This window comes from Xiphophorus hellerii, chromosome 7, assembly GCF_003331165.1.
Source record: "Xiphophorus hellerii strain 12219 chromosome 7, Xiphophorus_hellerii-4.1, whole genome shotgun sequence".
NCBI classification, from domain to species: domain Eukaryota; kingdom Metazoa; phylum Chordata; class Actinopteri; order Cyprinodontiformes; family Poeciliidae; genus Xiphophorus; species Xiphophorus hellerii.
Window position 1 is genome coordinate 22242445 of NC_045678.1, and position 12480 is coordinate 22254924.

The 12480-nt window shown below is 36.8% G+C and overlaps 1 protein-coding gene across 6 annotated transcripts in view; it reads left to right on the forward strand.

Moving 5' to 3' along the window:
* Window positions 1-12480, forward strand: part of epha3 (eph receptor A3) — a 108921-nt gene that overhangs the window by 52895 nt on the left and 43546 nt on the right. For all 6 annotated transcript variants that reach the window (XM_032567242.1, XM_032567246.1, XM_032567241.1 and 3 more), the window contains one exon: window positions 11390-11545. In XM_032567242.1, coding sequence (XP_032423133.1) covers window positions 11390-11545 — 156 coding nt within the window. The remainder of the gene's footprint in view (window positions 1-11389; window positions 11546-12480) is intronic.

The following is a 12480-nucleotide window of genomic DNA, read 5'->3' on the forward strand; positions in this document are numbered from 1 at the left end:
ACACTCATGACTCTTGCTTTCATGTTTCTATAGTGTCAGTGATGATGGCCCTACTTAATTCTTCCTCTTTTCCTGCTTCCCTTCTCTTTCAACATTCCCACTTCTTCTCCAGCTCTTTTCATCTCCCTCTCCCTCCTTTTAGGCTCCTCTTTCTGCAGCATGCTCCTCATCAGGCTGCTTTATTATGCAAATCAGAAGTGGATCTGACCACTTAATTAAGCTTTACTGTGCCAGTCTGTGTGTACGATCACCCACACAGATGCACAAGGAACGCAGACTACTCACATAATCATGGAAAGGTTTTTTTTTTTCCCCCACCTGGGCAGAAAGAAACAGTTGATGGTGCTGTGGTGACAATTAGCAAATGGAGGTCTGCATTGCGGGCCCACATTAAGACAAACAAGGCATTTAGGGAACAGAAGCATTTATTTAAACCAGTTAAGATAAACAAACTCAATTAGATAAATAGCTAGTCTGCAGTTAGCTAAAGAGCCCAGCGTGGTTTAGCCAACGTGCTGTATTTAGTTCTCATTACTACATTTACTTGATGAAAATCGTATAATTTTGTTCTCAAACTCTTGTCGTCTACCTCTTCTTATCACAACACTTCTGGCACATGCTTTGCCTCCCTCTGAATGCGAAACTATTATGGAATTGGCCAGAATTTTATGGATGTTTATTTATGCAGGACAGAGCTCAGCAGTGATATTTTCCTAAATTTTAACTAGCAGCTTCAGCAGTTTATCAGCTCCCAGAAGCTAACAAACGGAGTGTGACTGCCAACCTCTCCGGTACAGAGACAAGCATGCTGTGTGTTGGTGTGAGTTGGAATGGGGTAATCTAATGAATGAGGTCATTAAAACGGGTGTCAGTCACTCAAAAGTAGATGATGTACTTCTCTCAATCCATCTGCTGCAACTTTTGTACCAAAACACCAAACTTCCCCAGCTCAGTTCTGGTTTGATGCAGCGGAAGAACATTCAGCCTACATATCTTTTTACTGACTTCTGATAAAATTGAAAGAAAAAAAAAATCAGCTTGTCAATCATTATTTCCTCCCTTTTTTGATCTTGTGAACTCATTAATGTTGTTCCTCTTTGCCATGATGACTGTGTTTACTATACTGTTATAAACCACAGCTATTTTTGCCAAAACATCATGATGTATCCTGCAGTCAGAGGGGTTTCACAGAAGCTTAGCATGCCCACCATGCTGGGCATTTAAGCTTCTAATACTCACTTAATCAAGCCAACTTTATAACTTATTTATATTTCTGCTAAGAATACAACTTGAGAACTCATGTTACTAAAAAGAATGCATCATCCAGACACGTATGTAAATTTTAGATACTCTGTTCAACCTATGTGTAAGACTTTACTTTTTGTGTTAAAATTTACTATGGCTCCTGAGAAAGGTACTCCCAGAACATAATGATGCCACCTCTAAGTTCCATCACAGTGTCTTGCATACACCAAATAATTTTATGACTTTATGACTCTCTTCTTGCCACTCTTCTAAGGATTTGTGGAATGCATGACCAATAGTTCTTCTGCTAAAAAAAGATTTTCTCCCACCTCAGATGTGGATCTCTGCTGTTCCTCCAAGGTTTAATTAAGCCTCTCAGCTGCTTCTCCGGTCAGTGCTGTACTTGGCCTTTCACAGATTTGGTACACTGTCATGTCTTGCTTGGACAGTCAGTTGTGCCTCGATCGTCATGCTGGATTAAACAATGTTCTGTGTGACCTGTTTGAAGCTTGAGATATTGTTTTAGAATTAAACTTTTTTTTTTTGCTTCTCCATAATATTCTCGTAGACCTTTCTTGTGTTTTTTGGTCTTCATAATACTAGTTGTTTATAAATGAGTTGCACTTGATTTTTAGTAGTATCAGAAAAATGGAGACTGACTACAAAGATATTATGATCCACAGTTTTCAGGTTTTTATTTGTAAGAAAATGTTCACTTTTCAATGCACTTTTTTTTGGTCTTTCATATGAAAATCCAGTAAAATATGCTGACGTTTGTGGTTCTAACATGTCAAAGTATTTAAAAGTGAATGAGTATGCATGTATTTTTATAGTGTCAGTATGAATTGAAATTTGTGCTATGACATTCAAAAGTGTGTAATAACTTTTTATCTCCATAAATACAAACTGAAGCAAAATTTAAAAGACTTATATAAAAAAAAAAGTTTTGCTCTTAGGAACCAAAAATGCATTGAATTGATTATAAAGCAAAATAAAAGATTGTTTTTAACATTTGCCATTATAAGATTCTCAAAAGTGGGATTTTTGTACCATACAATGCCGAGGCACTATTTTGTATCAGTATTTTACAATTTGCTTATCTGACTGTCATAATATTCATCAAAAGAAACTTGAGGATTGAGTTTGGACATTTTAATGTTTTCTCCAGTAGATGAATTTAAGACTTGGAGGGTACGGTACTTAAGTCTAACTTTTCTCCTATGAGTGGCAGGCATGAGCTCACTGGTCTGCTTTAGTTAAGGCACATGGGTTTACTGGGTTTCCAGCTTGATTGTCATGGAAAATGACATAATAATCAAAATTAACTCAGATGGAAACATGGGTATTTGCCCCAAGACACAATCCAGCTAGTCTGATTATTGGTTTCATTTATACTTCTGACAAATCAAAAATTATTTTATTGGGTTGTCGACATATTAGCTTCACCAAATTGATTGTAATTCAGCATAATGGATGTTGATGTCACTTTGTGTGTAGAGTCCTGTCATCATGAATCAGTTGCCAGTATCTCAGTGTGAAAATATTTTATTTCAATGATACCTTTGCCTCTTGTTATGGGAGTAGATATCCTAAGTCCTTGTTTAATTTTTGAACAAATTAACTTTGTTAATTTGCTCAAATTATATATGAGAGAGAGAGAGAGAGATTGTGATAGCATAAATCTTATAAGATAAACAGAAATCATACAACTATGTGTATTTTTAGATTTCTTTAACAGATTACTGCTGGTCCCCAACAGAGATTTCATTGCAGGGGGTGTGATGTTTACTGTTGCCATGTTTCCAGCACCGTTACAAGTGGCTCCGGATAAGACTGCCAGAAAAAAGACTGAGTTGTCAAAGCACATAAGTTTTCCATTTCAAAGGGAGTGATTTCAATTAGGAAAAGGACGGAGCAACATAAAGAGAAGGGGGAGTCAAACAGAAAAGAAGTGGAAGTGGGGTAGCAGGATAAGGAGGAGGTGGGTATGGAGTGAAATAGAAGGGGCGGAGAAGGAAAGTGAAAAAGTCATCTCAAGCTTGTTAGTTTGAAAGAGAAAACAGGCAGGGGGAGGAATGGAAGCAGGAAATTAGTCTTACTCTAGCACAGTTTTTTATAAGACTAAACCTTCTTGCATTTAAAGAAAATCAGGACCAAGCCTGACTGTGTGACTCAAGCAGATAAGAACAAGATCAGGAACAGAGGAGACGTGCTTTTGCATCATCAGTGATGAGGTCATATGGACAAGAGTCACGTGAGAGTTAATATGCTGATATGACCCTTATTACTGGTTATGCTAAAAATATATATATATATATATATATATACTGTATATAGTTTTCTAATTAAATTGTGATTCAATGATTATCATCTGGTGGTTGCTGGGTCATATGTAGCCTGCAAGATTTTTCTATTTGGCTGGCAAATTATAACTTTTATGTTAACTTGCTTTGACCGGGTCATGCTTGACCCAATCAGAACGTGAATGCACTGAGATGGTCAACATGACGGCTGCTGAGTGGCTTAGCAAAAAGTGCAGAAAAGCAGATGGGTTAAATTATGAAAAACAAAAGTTTGCCTTTTTTTTTGCAGCATTGCTGTTCAAATAGCAATGCTGATGTTTGAACATCAGCAATGCAAGCATTTATGTATTTTTTATTAGTATTATTGTCCAGAAAAATATGAATTTTAATGTGTCCACCTACAACTTTGGTGATTTTCACAAGCAAGCATTTGGAACAAAAGTTTCAATTATATCTGATTGGGAGATAGAAATATGCATACATGGGTAATGTGTACACACAGCCATTCACCAAATAATGTTACGGAAACGTTAATTTATTCCAGCAGCTTAATTCACTAAGTGAAATATATGTAGATTAATTACTCACAGACTGATGTTTTTAAGCTTTTATTTTTGTTAGTTATGACATTATGATTTTTTTCCCCCTTTCAGCTGACATGACCGTTTATTTCCACTTACAATAGAAAAACATTTTTTAAAAATAGAAATGTGAGATTGTATTATTTTCAACAAATACTTTTAATCTCACAGTCCCACAAAGACTCATTGGAACACATAATCTAATTAATTGAATATGTACAGTATATGCATACATTATACACAGGCTACCAACAGGATCTTCTTGACAGTCTTGTTTCGCAGTAAGTGGTGGATCATACAGGGTGGACAACATAATAAAGAAGGAGGACTACATGTACCTCCAAATTCATCAACTTTTCCTCATATCAACATTTAGATGATTGAAACATGGGTTCATTTCAGTGTTCAGTTAAGCATAATTATCCCAAATACATCAAAACAGGTTTTATAATACATAAAGCAGGCTTCCTTCTGGAATGGTCCCTACCTCAACCCTATTAAAAATGTAAAGACTATGCAGAAAGCCAAGTCCATATCAGGAAAATAACCAATTAACATGGGCTTTACTGTTTCTTATGCAATAAATGATTAAATATCCAGCCAGGATTATTTCAGAAGCCAGTTGATGGCTACAAAAAGTATGCACATAAATTAGACCAAATACAAAATATATTCAAACACTTAATGTTGTTGCTTTTAAAATCATTGTATGTCAGTCACCCTCAAAATGGTTCAAAATCTAAAGAAGTTTTAAATTAATTTGAGATTCATGCAGATGCTAAATATATAAAAAACTTATTATCAAACCTGTTGGAAGAATAGTAACTTAGACACACAATGTACTTTGTGTATCATGCTTTATATTAGGTCATCACTTATACGTCTTGAAAAGAGAGACCTCATGTTACCACTAAAGCACCCAGCAGCAATGTTAATTATTGATAGGGTGTTCTATGTCCCAAGTCATTGATTGAGCAAATTGCAACCCCAGTTATATTACAACCCCCATATCATGTGTTCAGATATGTTTGTACATCACACATTTAAGTGAAACGATCATGTTACATGTTATATTGTACAGTTGGTAACAGATCACTGTGTTATAGGCTTCCTGGACTTGCAGTGGCAGTGAGACAGTCCACACATGTAATTTGGGCTTTCGCTTTCTTTTATTTTCCTGTTTGTTCATGACATTAAGACTGAAAATAGTTTTGCATAAAAGACTAGTTCCCATATTGTGACTGTTTAGATCAAATGGTTTGACTAAAAGAAAAAATAAACAGATTTTAAATTGTCACACTTAATGATGCAGAGGGCCACACACAAGACAAAAACTCTCTGCAAATGGTATCATACTCTCAGCTCAGATTCCCCCACACTGCTATGTTACGGCAAAGCATCTTGATTTTCCACAAAATGAAGAGTAAACCTTATGCAAGCAAAATCTGATTTTACCATCAGCATAAGTCAGAGTCTTTTTACTCTGACAAAGCTGGCTGTTTTAAACTGAGCCATAATATCCATTTCCAACAGTTGTAAAAAGAGTTTCAGGTCTGTGGTAACAAAAATCCATATATATCATAAAAATGTCACAAAAAACACCAGTTTTGGTTATCAACTTTATAAGTAATCTGATTGCTCAAACAATATCTTTTTCCTGCTATGCTTTATTCTATTTTATTTTCCATTAATTCAAATGTAAATGCAGCAGCATTCTGGATCAGCCGCAGCTGTCTTTTGGCAGATCTGAGAATACACTCTTGCAGTAATCAATTTGACTAAAGATAAGCCTTCTTCTAAGTGACCTTCTTGCACAGTAAATCAGTCTGTGAGGATGTCCTGATCTTGCTAGATTTACGCATGGGCGTTCACTTCATGCTCAGTGCCCTAGAGATTTTTTTGTATCCATCCCCTAGCTTATACTTTTCAATAACCTTTTCTTTGATTTGCTTGGTGTGTTCTTTTGTCTCTATGCTGTAATGGAAGCCAGAAATACTGATTAACTAGTAAATGGACCTCCCAGACACAGGTGACTTTATGCTAAAATCACTTGAAATCTACACTCTGGTGAACTCCATTCAACTCATTGTGGCATCAGTAGCACTGATTGACTGGACCTTAGTTAAATTAGGTCAGTCACTTTACAAGGGGTGAATATTTATGAAATTACTTGTTTTATGTTATATATCATTTTTTTGTAGAAATCAGTTTTCTCTTTTAATTTTAAAATGGAGTTTTTAGTAAAAAAAAAAAAAAAAAAAAAAGAAGCCAAAAATTTGTTGATTATGAATTATTTGTAAAAGCAACAAAAAAAGGTAAAATCTTAAGGGTGGTGAATACTTTTCATTGCTAAATTATGTCAAATAGCTTATACTCTTTAAGATCGGACAGGACATGGATAAATGGTGATTTTCCAAGTTCAGGTTTGGACTAAAATATTATGTTTCCAATTTTACAATTGAAACCCTAAAAGCGTACTGATTATTATTATTATTATTATTATTATTATTATTATTATTATTATTATTATTATTATTATTATCCAGTTCCCCTTTATCAATACTTGGTAGATTTACTTTTCCTATCACTCTACCACCTTTACAAATCAATAGATGGACCTCCCATAAAGGCTGAATTTGTGGAATGCACAACTAATAGTTGCCTGGTAAACAGACTTGTGGATCTCCGCAGCTCCTCCTGATTGACCACAGATGTGGACTTTATTTAATAGATGGATGAATTGTAAAGGCATTGGATTTGATTAAAATGCCAGAGTAAAGCAAATTCAAATTCATGCCAAACTTTTCCATTTTCTTTTAAATAAAACTTAAAAACCAGATATTTCCCATCTACTTCATGGCTTTGACTTTCTGTTGGCCTGTCACATAAAATCCTAATAAAATATGAAAAACCCTGGTGTTGTAATGTAACAAAAGAACTGGTAGGGTGAATACTTTTACTAGGCACTGTTCACTAAGAAAAAAAAAGAAACTCTTGTTTTCATTTCAGTTTTATTATATTTCCAAAAGGAAAACAGGAGTACAAAAATAACAACTGAAAAGTGCAAACTATATGTGAGTTTGGCATGTTTGAAGTGTTAGGAGAGGAGGTGTTCTTGGAACAAATCACACTTCTAAGAACTATTGAAGGGGGAAAGGGACATCCCTCTATTCCCAATGTTTAGCATTGAGAAAAAGCAACAATCTGGTGTATAGATACTTTTTAGGTATTTTTAGCCAAACACATTTATATCCTCCAAAAGTGTAACAATTTAGCAGAGATAAAAACATCACATTCCTATCTGTGATGTCTTCCCATATGCTAACATTTCTGTTTTAATTATGTTTCCATTTAGATTGGAGCCAGTAAGTTTGGCTTCAGAGCTAAAACCAGATGGCTGAAGTCCAGACAGCCGAAGTGAAAAAAATGCACATTTATTAAGGCCATTACCAAGTGGGTTTGAAAGTAAAACATTTTAAAATTTAAAATACAAATCTGAATTACTTTTTTTTAATCAACATCAATATCAAAATCTTAATGTTTCCATTTGAGTGGCTTACCATTTATATATATATATATATATATATATATATAAATAATTCCCTTCTCACCCACCGCGGGTGGTTCTTATCCTCTGAGCTCGGGTCCTCTACCAGAGGCCTGGGAGCTTGAGGGTTCTGCGCAGTATCTTGGCTGTGCCAAGGATTGCACATTTCTGGACTGAGATGTCTGATGTTGTTCCTGGGATCTGTTGTAGCCATTGGTCCAGTTTGGGGGTGACTGCCCCGAGGGCCCCGATGACCACAGGCACCACTGTGGTCTTCACCTTCCAGGCCCTCTCCAGTTCCTCCCTGAGGCCCTGGTATTTCTCTAGTTTCTCGTGCTCCTTTTTCCTGATGTTGTAGTCGCTTGGTATTGCTACATCTATCACAACGGCTTTCCTCTGTTGTTTATCCACTACGACAATGTCTGGTTGGTTCGCCATTACCATTTTGTCTGTCTGGATCTGGAAGTCCCACAGGATCTTAGCTCTGGCGTTCTCCGCCACCTTTGGGGGTGTTTCCCACTTTGATCTCGGGGTTTCCAGTCCGTATTCTGCACAGATGTTTCTGTACACTATGCCTGTAACTTGGTTATGTCGTTCCATATATATATATATATATATATATATATATATATATATATATATATATATATATACAGTACAGACCAAACGTTTGGACACAACTGTGTGTCTGCGTGGCAGCAGGTATGATCCACTGTGTGTGCAGGGTAACAGGAGGACACAACTGTGTGTCCAAACTTTTGGTCTGTACTGTATATATATATATATATATATATATATATATATATATATATATATATATATATATATATATAAAGTTGAAATTAGTTGATAATGTAAGATGACTTATTTTTCCTTTTCAATTAATGTGGTAACATACAAGATGGGTTACTTACTAAAGTTGATCCATTTCTAAGGAATGGACCTTACCAAGCTCCGCCCACAACCGACCCACGTGACCGCAAGTCTCACAAGCAAAGCCTCGCGGCGCGTTGTTTCTATGTAAACATGACTGGATTAGTGCATCATTGCTACCGGATTTTCACAATATATCAGCTACTACAATGGACAGAGGAACTAACAAGTTCATGTCATCATCTGGGAGGAGGTTACTGGTTTCTCAGTCACAAGCTGGTTGCAAACCTGAGGCCAGCAGGTGTCAGTCAGTTATGGTAGATCTGAAATTTAGTTTGATGACGTCAATATGAGAAGCTACAGACTGATAGGAGGAACCAAAGAGCTCTGTAAAGGTAAAGACAAATCTTCTGAAGCTGGGATATAATTAATTTAATTTCACATAATTACCACGGTAGAAGCCATTTGTTGTGTATGAAATATGTTTGTTCTATTTGATGTTTGTTGTGAATGACGTAAACTCACAAACGAACGAGGTAATTAGTCCAACGTTTAGAAACTACAGGGGCTGTAATGCGCCACAGCAAAGGGAAACAAAGGTAAAATAACCCGAACAGGCGATCAACTCAAAACCACTCTTACCTTTTTACTCTCTCTCTCTCTTTGTAGTTTAAGCACACCTGTTACCGTGGCAACCGCCTGCGCCCCGCAAGACGCGCAAAGATTACGTTAAAAACATAACATTCAGTCCGTTACGATATCAAGTTTCCAGGCTTGATATTTATTTCTCGATTATTAATCAGCGCTTCCCTGAACACAGCGATGGTTGATTGACTAGCTGTACTTGGTGCTAGAGTGGCTAACACGAGTAACAGTTTAGTCCAAAGCCTTTTCTGCTCAAATAAAATCTTTAGTGTATGTCAGATACAGCACACATTTAATATTGATCTGTTTAGCTAACGTAAGACTGTGTAGCAGACAGGCTTCAAGGTGTAGAAGTTGTATCAGTTCTGCCATTATGCTGTACTTAGCTAACGGGAAGCTAAGTGTGTTTGTGAGACGGCCACGCACGTGACCACGTAGAATGGGCATCAGCCAATGAAAAGCGACCCCTCTGGTAAGGTCCATTGTGCTGTGCCTTTAAGAGGAGCTGTTTCTTTCTTCTTCGTTGTTTCTTTTTTTTAAGAGGGCCCGAGACGTTCTGTTCTGTTAACGTAAAGGTTGAATAAAAAGTCTGGACAGCTACGCTCTCATTGTTCTGCTCTTTCTCCACCCACGACCTCCTTTTTCATGGTAACACAGATTTATCTCACATCGTAGTGTTCCAATAAGTTTAGTTGAAGCTAAATCCAGTGGTTTATGGTTCATTAAAATAGCTTTGGCAATTTTGATTAGTGATATACAGCGATGAAATGCTTGGGCTGGACATATTATGTCAGATTTTGTTTCTGAATATTTGTTACATTGAGCTTATCCATTTTGCCTTCTTCTTTTGATGTGTTTTTCACATCCCAGGAACATTACTTCCACAACCCAGCATCCACTACAGTTTCTACTACCTGATTGGCCAGGAATGCTGGCTGTCATTTTTAATTTCACACTGTATTTTCCAATCACGGTGGTCTGTCCTGCATTTGTCAGGGAGCTTTGTTGTTGCTGGAGCGCACAGAACTATTTAAACTCCACTCCTCCTCCTGTTACCCTGCACACACAGTGGAGCATACCTGCTGCCACGCAGTCGTGCACATGTATGCGTTGTTGAGTATTTAGTGCAGCGCAGGGACCTTGGCGTGGCAGTGTCAGTGATGGATATGGGAGTATTGGCTTTTGCAGAACTGTGCTGCCTACCACTGGGATCTGTCAGGCCTGTTCTGCTGAGCCCACACATTCTGCTGGCTTGCTGCTTTTGCTGTTAGCCATTTATTTAATATTGTGTGCAGGTACACGAGTATGTGTGTTTGAGAAAGACAGAAAGAAAACATGCTTGTTTGTTAACATACGTCACTGTTAAGTACTTGTGATTGAATCGCTTCAATTTTATTAAATCATTAAGTGATTTAACATGGTTTTATTATAAAGGATCGAGTGCCTGTTTTTAGTTTTTAGAGACATGGTGATCTTGAGGTTAACATATAACGGAGCAGCTTAGGTATGTCAGTAAAAACAATTCTGTTGGTTCAAATGTTCTTCATCTCAGAGTGGGACGACATAGAATAATAGGGATTTAAATCTTTTGAGAAGAAGAAAGAAGCCGAGAACAAGAAGAAATGAAACCAAGCTGGAGAAGAATTTACAGGGGGAAAAAATAAAACATCCGATTTCTTTTTTCCCCTTCCCCTTGATTTCTCCCTCCTACCGTCACCCATTTAATTTCAAATTCAATATAGGTTGGTGAAATGTCACCCCAGTTGGGCGGATTGCAACATATTTTTGTTGAGTAGGAGTTAAAAGAGCTGCTGAGTGCAAATTTAATACCACAGATATTTAAAGAGAACATCCTTTTCATCTAAGGGGACAATTTGCATTATTCATGTTGTGCCTTCTGAGAGCTACAGAGACAAAGATGTTTCGGAAAAATATTGTTTTACAAGGATTCAGCAGGTCCCTGGTACAATAACTGCAGATTTACAGTACATTCAGTATTTTTCCCACACTTTGTTTATGTGCGGGGGTGTGTGTGTGCGTGTGTGACAGACGAACTGCATTAAACACTCCCCATCTTTCATTTTGTGCTTGCTATTGTTGTAGTTGCCCCGAAGAAGAATCAGGCTATTATATAGCTGTCGATGTGCTGGTTCAGCATGATGCTCACGTATCTGTCTGTGTTCTTTTGTTTCCAGTGTGCAGGGCTGGCTTCTACAAATCTACCCACGGCAACATGGAGTGTTCAAAGTGTCCGCCTCATAGCTTCTCCCACCATGAGGGGTCATTGCACTGTGGCTGTGAGAAAAATTATTTTCGGGCTGAAGGAGATCCTGCCTCCATGGCATGTACTCGTAAGTGGATGTTCAGACTTCTCTTAGCATAAACATTTTTGGTTAATATCAAACACATCAATATGTGTGGAGTTTCCAGAACAATCCGCTTTTTACTCTAGAAGTACATGGATATCAAAAGTGTTTTACATAAATTTTTTTATTACCTTCTTCAAATTCAGAGTTTCACGTACTCTAAGATTTTTATTCCTTTAAACATTTTGGGAACCCCAGATGATTATGTTATGGGTTTGCAAACTTCTTGGAGATAAACTGCAATATTTGAGTTAATTGGAGGCCCAGCTGTGGATGTATTTGAAGACAATAATGGAAGTGGGAGTATAAGGGCCATTATAAATAAAAACAGAAATAATGTGGCCACAGAAATGTACACTTTTACCTAAAAACCTCAGAAATTTCTAGATTAATTTTGCATAATTACTATACAAAACTTTGATATTCTCTGGTGTCAAAAAGTCATAAATGTGAGGGAAAAAAAGCTGTTTTCCATGATTAAAGCATGCATTTATCATATAAAAAGTTAATTAAAATGAATTCTCTGACATTGAAAAATCTGAAATTTCAATTTAAATCTTAGAAGTTTATTGAAATTAGAAAGTAAGACATTTGTGCTGAATAATCCCAAATGTCCTGTAACATTGAATTGGTAAAATTATGAGATGCACATCTGGATATCTTCTACATGTGAGTAGAAGCTATCCTGGATATTTGGACTCTTTTCCTGGATCAGAACATTTGCCGTGAACACCTCAAACAGGATCCAGAATGTCTTGGACAGAGAGGGAGAAGATGCGACATGACTTCATCAAGTGTGTATCTGGGAGATGTGATAATACAGAAAACCAACCCAGCTGTAACACGTTTTAGAAATGATCTATTTCTAAAAACTATAGTGTATTAGTTCCTTTCTTACAAATTTCTGACTTGACAATGCC